This window comes from Triticum urartu, chromosome 4, assembly GCF_003073215.2.
Source record: "Triticum urartu cultivar G1812 chromosome 4, Tu2.1, whole genome shotgun sequence".
Taxonomy (NCBI): domain Eukaryota; kingdom Viridiplantae; phylum Streptophyta; class Magnoliopsida; order Poales; family Poaceae; genus Triticum; species Triticum urartu.
Genome location: NC_053025.1, coordinates 570,179,937 through 570,189,190, shown reverse-complemented (window position 1 = coordinate 570,189,190; position 9,254 = coordinate 570,179,937). Strand labels below are relative to the sequence as shown.

At 45.6% G+C, this 9,254-nt stretch overlaps 1 protein-coding gene across 1 annotated transcript; it reads left to right on the top strand.

The window, feature by feature from the left end:
* Positions 1–5,961: 5,961 nt before the first annotated feature.
* LOC125552757 (major facilitator superfamily domain-containing protein 12-like) lies at positions 5,962–9,207 on the top strand. Its single transcript, XM_048716427.1, has 10 exons — positions 5,962–6,096; positions 6,611–6,823; positions 6,908–6,977; positions 7,096–7,292; positions 7,412–7,487; positions 7,680–7,763; positions 7,850–7,929; positions 8,026–8,152; positions 8,300–8,359; positions 8,446–9,207. The coding sequence occupies exons 2-10, from the start codon at positions 6,657–6,659 to the stop codon at positions 8,986–8,988; spliced, it is 1,404 nt and encodes a 467-aa protein (XP_048572384.1). The 5' UTR covers positions 5,962–6,096; positions 6,611–6,656; the 3' UTR covers positions 8,989–9,207.
* Positions 9,208–9,254: the final 47 nt, after the last annotated feature.

Sequence of the window (9,254 nt, the reverse complement as noted above, 5' to 3'; positions counted from 1 at the left end):
AGGGACAGAGAGGCCGAAGCTTCCGCAACAGCCCCCCAGCCCACTACCAACTTGGACCGGGCAGGCCAGCATGTTACAACACGAGCCCAGGTCCAGAGTCCACACCAAACATCCAACACCACCTTAACGCCCCCACATGGGTGACAAGCTCTCGTGACTGAGCTCGGCGATTCCACTGCGCCAGCCGGGTATTTAAGCTGGTGTTTCTGCTTGTCGACAAGCGAGGTGGGACTAAAGATGGTGGAGTGGGGTAACCGATTTTTGTGTCCGCGGCGGACTGGCGGGTTGTAGGCTGGAAACAGGCCGACGCACGACTCGAGGCTGTGGGCTGTTGTGGGCTGTGTGCTCTTTTTCCTTCCCATTTCCACTCCGTTCGGTCTGTTTCCAGCAGGCTTCGTACTGATTTTTTTCCTACTTTTTAGGCGTTTCTCTTGATGGCTAAATGAAGTTATATTGAAGGCACTCAACTTTACAAAAAAAAAGTACCGATGACTCAGTCAATTTATGGTTATGCTTATCGGTTGCTTGACGATCATTAGACAGGACGAAAGAGATGATGAAGACAACTGCGATGACGAACTGCTGATAGTATTTTTATGTCGATGATCCGCGCATATCCGACCTTCCATTTGCACGCAAGTCAAGACCATGGGCTGCTAAGCCCCTGCACCAGTGGTCAAGGGGATGCCATACCAGGGGCTGCTAATAATGTGATCAAGAGAAATACAATATGATTCTCAAAAATGAAAAAGAGGAATATATTACTGTATATAGGAAAAAACCTGACACTGCCAAATCTACTTCGTCCTTCGGATGGAGACATCTCTGTACTCTTTAAACATGAAAGAGTTTGGATGCTTGCTTGGCCCATGTGGCTGACAACTTGACACAGTTTTAAAACTAACCCATACTACCTACCCACACAAATTTCCTGCTAAAGAACTCTGATTTTCATGCACCCTGTAAGGTCCCAAAAAATAAACTTTGCGCGGCGTATATAGGGAATCTTACATCACATGAGAGCTACTAGTGCTGAAGAATTATTGGTGTCTGCTAGTCTGATAGGCCAGTTTGGTCACCTTTTTAGCGAGACGGCGCCGACGAAGCTCAGTTAAAGGTGGTCTTACCACCTAATACGTTCATGATTCACGACTGGCAGGCAAGCAGAGGCGGCTATGGTAGCTCCTGGTGTCCTGGATGACCAACTTTTGCCATGCACGCATGACTTGATCAGAGATCTACCAAGATCTGTATACGACTTCAGGGCATGAAGTCTGTTCTTGAATTCACATTGTTTTGCTGACCAGCTACAGTGATTTTGTTTTTACTGAATGAAAGGTGAATTTACCCTGTGGAAGATATGGACTCTACAAAAGCTATGACTTTCAAGCAACAAAATCAGCACAGTATCTTCACCCTTAAGCGAATCATTGACGACTTCATGCTTTGGACGCACCGGATGAAGAAAGAGCACAAACAGTCCGCCTCCTTGTGTAATTCACCTTTGTAATCAGGCAAACGCTGGGTTACAAATTTGAGAAATATATTCAGGTGGAGAGCTAGCTCCCCCCGGGTGATTTTTCAAAAAAAGAGAGAGGTGAAATTAACAATGCTTGTAACTCTGTTGGGACACAAGGTATCCTTCTGTTCTATTGTTTGAACTAGTTTTTTACCGGTGGCTCTGCTTAACTGATTGACGAGTTACCGCTAGCTTGCAATGCACATGCTGGTATGAAACTGCCAGTATATAGCTAACGAAATTAACATACATAGTAACAAGCACATGCTCAAATTTCTGTTAAAGACATATCATTTCTTGTTTTCTCAGAACTTAGGATTAACTTTCTTTTACTTTTTTGATTACTTCTTGAGCTCTGAGCGAGCTTGTTCTGGACCGGGGGTAATCCTCCTTAATAAAGGGGCTGCATGCATCTTTCTGATGCAGAGGCCAGGGGTATCCTCTTTTTCTAAAAAAAAACTAGCACCTCATTTCACTTTCACCTCTTTTCTATTGTCACAAGTCCTCAAAGGCATCATACCTATTTACTATTTGTTTCACCACATTGTTTTGTCGTGTTGTGACCCATGTGTTTGGCGTTTGTGGTTGTAGTTTGTTGGGACCGTTTGTCGGCCGGCCTCGAGGATTCATGCTTTAGTAGTGATAAGCACGTGGTCAAGTTTGTAACGGTTTTCATGCAATTATTGTAGCTTGGCAATTCTCTTCTACTTAATTAATCGATGTGACAAATCTTTTGCCTTCAATTCAAGTAAACGTGAAAGTGTCTTAAGATTTCATTCTACATAGGGTCTTAATATAAATGTGAAAGTGTGCAATGTTTGCACACTTTCACATTTAATGCCAACCGTCCGTGTACCATCATTTTAATATACCTTGATGTACAAGTTATTTTTACCAGCGATCCTAATTTCTATGGAGAGGTTGAAGTTAGGTTTTCCTTAATTAACCAAGAGGTGTACTGTTTTTTTTATCCGGTTTCCCTCCTTATCTGGACGATCTCTCTTCTTCTTGATACAATTGTTCAGTATACGAGCATTAGAGATCGCTTTTAGTTTTCAAATGATATTTTAATAAATCTCTATAAAAATAAAATAAAGAAAGAAAGACCAAAGCCCCTCACAGAACTTCTGAAAGAGGCGAGAACCCAAAGTCTCGTCCGAGTTGGCTTGGCTAGGCCCAAAATCCATGCAACTATTCATTTGGCCTCGAGTAGATATACAACTAGCAGGTGTATTATTATATTTATATTTTCTTGAAAATATCATACGGTAAACTATATTTCAGAATGTAGCAAAAATGTGTTTCTCATGAAACATGTCCATACTTTGATAGTGATATTTTCATTAAGTGCATTGGGTTGTTACAATAAAGATGGACATACAAAAGATTGATGAATATTTTACTGTTCCCTCTCAATCTTGCTCCACTCTCGCTCCTCCATTTTTTTTCGAATCTTACCAATTTGAGGTTATTTTGACCAAGAGCTAACCTCCTATTTGAACCTAGTGAACTCTTTATCCACCCATCTCTTCGTTGGATGTATTATGCCTTTTTCATCTTAGACTAGATGTCTATGTCGTTTCACAATTGCAAGGCAACTTTGACCAGTTTAGCTTATTGAAGAAATGTCATTAAATTCTTTCTCACTAACTTTGATGAGGGTTTGTTCTCTCCAAACTTATATTTGTAGTAGAAGTACAACCATGTTGCATACTTGACATTTTCTGGTCTCTCTCTCATCATAGCTTCTTTTCTAGTTGCACTCGTATTGTTTACGCTATTTCACACATTCGTCTATGGTGATGAAAGATTCAAATCCATATGATCTCTTTAGGTTCATATGTATTATATTCTAGGGGTTTCTCAAAAAGGAATTATGAAGGTATAGTAAAAAGTTCAAAACATTCTAAAAGCATTCATGTTGCTTGCTCAACCATAATCAACTTGTTTTGATCATGCAATTGTTGTTTCCTAGGGCTTATGCTTGTAGCACCGAACCAACTTATTACACACTTGACATTATTTATCGACTCTAATATTTACAGCTGCAGTCACGACAAGGGTTTGCTTCCTTCATATGTTACGCCGCTTGTACACATATCACACTAGAAAAGTCCACATATTGTGCCTACATGTCATGCATGTTTTGCACCTAGTCCTGGTGCACGTATACTTGTCTTGCTAGGTCTATGTTATCTTGCACTTGATTCGCAATCCAAACCCTGGAAGCAACTGACAAAGTTCTTCTACATGTAGCAATCCAAACCCTAGAAGCCACTGATAATGGTCTTCCATATGAACCATCATTGTCTCTCGCCGTAGTTATACGAACTTCGCCAGTGACTGTCCATCCAAACATACTTCTATGGGTCTTTATTCCACCGAAGCTAATGTCTTTTTCATACAATTGAATCCATGCATAACTGAACCACACATGTTAATACATCGAAAGCATGCTATGCTAGCGATATTCGTATTGTGTCACTTTTATATCTTATGATATGTAATAGTGGTGGGCCTAGAATTTTAGGTGCCACAATTTACATACGTTGTATAGACAAGCAAACTGCCATATGTAAATCTTATTCTAAAATTTAGCTATTTATGGAAACGCATTAAAATTGCTAAGCTTGTTGTTAATTCATCGATGACATAAGAGATGATGTCACTGCATGCAATAAATGATACTTTTTTGGATTGAGTACCATAATTGTCCATTAGAAGGATGCCATAGATATAGTGCGGGCCTAGAATTTTAGCACCAAGGTTACCTCAATTTACATATTTGGTGTATAGACAACATAACTATAATACACATGCTCAATTTTTGTGAAAAAAAATACAATATAAATAGTACCATTTGATTTAAACATAACCACAATCTCTAGTGTTAACTATATATTATAGACCATTTTGCATTTTAATAGGGAGTGTCACGGCACCCATGGCACCACCACTAGATCCGTCCATGACACGACTGAAAAATGATGTGGCACCGAGATATAAATTTTGCTTCCACCACACGATACACCGCTTACACACATATAATACATTGGATGTATATGTATATTGTGCTTACACAACACCAAGCGTGTTTTGCACCTGGTCCTGTTGCATACCTACATGTCTTGTTTGGTTAAGCGTCATCTCGCACTTGACTACCAACCCATAACCCGGAGGCCATTGCCGAAGTTCTTCCACAACCAAGCACCGTTGTAGTAGCTACGAACTTCGCCATGGCCACCATCCAAGCATGCTTATATGGGCCTTTGCGATCTACTCGTACCAATGCCTTTTCACACACAATTGGATCCATGCATGTTGATTCACCTAACTAATTCGTACATGTCAATACATCAACGACACACTATGCCGACGATAGTCGTCTCGTGTCACTTTGTTTATCGTATGATACGTAACGGAAATCAGGCTATTCATTTTGCTCCACACTCGGATCGAATTCCATCCATAAACCAAATAGCAAAGTGCCATACAGTAGTATGTTTTCGTATTCTAGCGGTTTAGCTATTCATGGAAACCCATGAAAAAACAATTTGCCGAGCTTGCTATTAATTTGCCAATGACACAAGACATCACCACATGCAGTGCATGATTCTTTCTTAGGATTGGGTTCAATAGCTGTCCAAGCAGTGTATTGTTCGTTCTTGGCCAAAACATATACTCCGTCCGTTTTTACTTACTCCGCATATTAGAGTTGACTAAAGTCAAACTTTGTAAAGTTTGACCAAATTTACAGAAAAGAATACAAATATTTAGCATAACAAATCTATATGACGTGGAAGTACATTCAACGACGAATCTAATGGTATTGATTCGTTGTTGTATATGTTAATATTTATGTCTGTAAACTTTGTCAAAGTTTGTAAAGCTTAACTTTGACCAAAACTAATAGGCGGAGTAAATACAAACGGAGGGAATAGTACTGTATTTATGATTATTATGAATGATGATGATATACAATAGGTACTAGTAGATATACAACAAATCTTTTGCATTGATGAATGGCAGCCGGTCCCAAAGGCACGCAAGCTTTGCTTGTGTCCGACTGGCGCCATGGATCAGGAAGCAAGCAAGCGCGGGAGAGAGTCCAAGACTCCAAGAACAGCCCCAAACAACCCTTGAAAAAAAAAGAAGAGAAGAAGAACCCCAAACAAAGACAGAATTAATACTGTAAGTGTAGAGAAAGAAAGGAATTAACACTGCTTGACCATCCATGCAGCCGAGGTAAAAAAGGCCGAAACGCCGGTCCGGGGAGAGGGCGGACCGGAGTCTGAACGGCCCGTTTCCAGTAAGAAAAAAAAGGAAGGCGGAGGAAAAACCTAAAGAAATCGCATCGTCTTTGTCCTGTGGCGGCACTGACGACCGCGCGCGGGCGGCGTCGACCGCGCCGTCGCCCTCCTTCCCCACCCCAGGTCGGGGCCCCCCTTCCCCCCACTCGCTCGCCTCGCCAGCTACGTCCTATAAATACCACCGCCTGCCTGCTCATCGGACCAAGCCATCATTCGCCTCGCCGGCCGCCTCCACCTCTCGCTCCCGGCCGACGTCGGAGGCGCCCGGTACGTGCCCGCGGCCGCTCTTGTTCCCCCCTCTTGCGCGCGCGGCGCCTCCTCAGGCCCCGCCATGGCTCGTTCGTTCCTTCGACGAATGCTTTGGTTCTGTCTTTGATTCGTCCTCTCTCTCCGGGAAGTTTTTTCTTAGAAAGATGCGAGTTCGCTGCTGGGATTCAGGGACGGGTTGGGTTGAGGCCGACTGTTTACCGTCCATTCGTTCATTGTGTGTGTCGCGCTGCTGCGAACCACTTTCCTTCCTTATTGTCATAATATCGGTTACAGCTATGCGAACTAGTACTACTTCTTGCCTTGTTATTCCAGCAACATTTTGATTACTCCCCAAATTCACGCCCTCGAACCCCGCCGAAACTTCCGTGCCACACGAATCCCTCCCTTCCAAAGCTAGCTCTTCCGCTGAAGCGCCTTTAAATAACGCCTGCTCTCGTCTGGTCTGGTCTGGTCTGTGGGCGACTAGCAGCTGCAGTAGTAGATGACACAGCTTCGGCTTTGGTTTTCGCAGGGGTGATTCAGAATCTTGGTTCGTAGCAGAGGTTCCGAACCGAGCCATGGCTGATGGCAAGTGCGGCGCGGAGGAGGAGGTGGAGGTCGCCGAGCCGCTGGGGCGGTGGCCCGTGCTGTCCTACGGCGTCGGCCACATGCTCAACGACATCACCTCCGCCTGCTGGTTCACCTACCTCCTCCTCTTCCTCCAAGAGATCGGCCTCGCCCCAAGGTACTACTGCTGCAGTAACCAATGCAGCCATTTTCATCAGCATAAATATCTTCTGACCCTGACCTGATCGTTCATGCCTTGCAGGGACGCAGCGATCGTGATGCTCTCAGGCCAGGTCGCGGATGGGCTGATGACCATCGTCGCCGGGGAGATGGTACAGAAATCAATCCAACTCGATCGAAACTTCGTGTTCTTGCCGGTCGACAGTGAGAACCATGATTCCATGAACAATGGCGCCTGAACAACGTGTGCTGTTTGATCACCTCCCGCAGATCGACCGGTTCGGGCGCTTCAAGCTGTGGCACATCGGGGGCTCGGTCCTCGTCGGCATCTCCTTCTCCTCGGTCTTCGGCGGGTGCCTCCTCTGCACCATCCTGGGCACCGACTCCTACCTCGTCAGGACCATCGGCTACAGCTTCTTCGCCGCCGTCTTTAACATCGGCTGGGCGGCCACGCAGGTCTCCCACATGTGAGCAAACGTCCTTGCTTTGCCTCCTTCAAACTTTGACTGACGAACATTTTACAATCTGACAAGTGTTTTGAACATTACTGATATTTGGTTGTGTTCCCAATCCTTCTGCCTTTCAGGTCGATGGTGAACTGCATGACATCCAACCCCACGAGCCGGGTGGCCATGGCGAGCTGCAGAAACGCTTCCACCATGGTGAGTCCTTCCTACGACCATGCACGCACGGCCATCTTTCTTGACTTGTCTGCTTTCTCTTTGCTTCACGCCACTGCCTCATCTCGTGCCAACATGCTTGCCTGTTCTATGATCTCTATTATGTATATACCTGTCACAACGTGACCCTGAAACAAAAATATGCTGACAGTGAGTGAGTGTGACAAATTACAGGTGGCTAATCTTGGTCTATATGGCATCGCGTTGGCAGTCTTTGGAATAGTGAAGGCAAAGACATGTGCGGACATTGTTGTTCAGGTAACCTTCTCCAAATCAGCTTTGAGTTCTAACATAACAGTAGCTTGTGAGCAAACGATTCACCGTGATTTTATCTTCGCCCGCAGTACAAGTGGATCGCGTACGTGTCCATCTTCGTGGGGTGCTGCTTCCTCGTGCTGTTCCACGCTGGAACGGAAGAGCCCACGTATGCTGACTTGCTGAGACTGAAAAAATAGCAGTTCAGAATGTGCACATAAACAGTGTTTTCTGAAAGAAAATCTTCTTATGGTGTTGCTTGCAGCTTGAAGTGCGAGCCTAACTGCAAGAAACGGGCTCGGATCGCGTGGAGCTACTGGTTCAACAAGACCCTCTACTACCAAGTCGCCCTCCTCTACATGCTTGCCAGATTGATCACCAACGTCTCTCAGGTTAACTTACACCCTGCTCTCTAATCGCCCTAGGCTAGATGTTCTTGGTGAAGATCATTTCTGGTGGAATTTGATTTCTGAAGATTTGCTTCGGCATCATGGTGTGATGAACTTGGATTATGAACACTATTGTTCTGTGGTTTGCAGTCGCTCATCGCGTTCTACGTCACCAGAGATCTGAAGATGAACGAATACTCCAAAGCCACCGTAAGTTCTTCAGTTCATCACCACCAATTTGAGTACCGTGATCTTCTTGGTTCAAGCGTTTGATCTTTGACGACGGGTTTCTGCAGATTCCGGCCATCATATTCTGCTGCAGCTTCTTGGTCTCCGTGGTGCTCCAGGAGATGAGGTGGAACAGCCGGCGGCTCAAGTCGCTGCTGACGATCGGGGCGACGCTGTGGGTGATCTCCGGCGCGGCGGTGTTCCTCCTCCCGAGCCAGATGCACAACCTCATGTACCCGCTGGCCGTGGTCATCGGCGCCGCCAACGCGCTGGTCATGGTGACCACCATCGGGCTGGAGAGCGCGCTGGTCGGCGAGGACCTCAACGGCTGCGCCTTCGTCTACGGCTCCCTCAGCTTCCTCGACAAGATGTCCTGCGGCCTCGCGCTCTTCGTGCTCGAGTCCTACGACGTCGCCTCCAGCTGCGGCGAGGAACGGGGGCTCAACACCGTCAGCAGGTACGGCACCGGGCTCATCCCGGCCTGCTTCGCCATCCTCGCCATCGTCGTCGCCTCCACCCTCAGGCTGCAGGACGACGACGTTGCCCGCGCCGACCGGAGGGCCAGGGCTTCCGCCGCCGCCGGCGCGCTGGAAGCTCCGCTCCTCGTCTGAATCAGTTCCCGCCCTCTGTTCGTATGTGGGAAAGAATTTGGGAAATGCTGATCCTTTTTCAATTAGATTTGAAAAAGGAAGGTAAGATAAGATGTACCATCATCGTCGACATGCCGGTGGTAATCGTGTAATGCAGCTCTTTCCAATTAGATTTGGGAAGATGCTCGTCAGTTGTTTATCACATACCATCAGACAGTCCCAGCTCCAATTTTGAGTGAAGTTTCAGGCGCATAATAAAATTTAGGAGTATTTAATAAAAAACTACC

Bases quoted from the DNA above. Each gene is read 5' to 3' on its own strand.
- LOC125552757 (XM_048716427.1), top strand. From the start codon at position 6,657: ATGGCTGATGGCAAGTGCGGCGCGGAGGAGGAGGTGGAGGTCGCCGAG. The intron at 7,293-7,411 runs GTGAGCAAACGT...TCTGCCTTTCAG, and splicing joins GCCACGCAGGTCTCCCACAT to GTCGATGGTGAACTGCATGA. The intron at 8,360-8,445 runs GTAAGTTCTTCA...GGGTTTCTGCAG, and splicing joins ACGAATACTCCAAAGCCACC to ATTCCGGCCATCATATTCTG.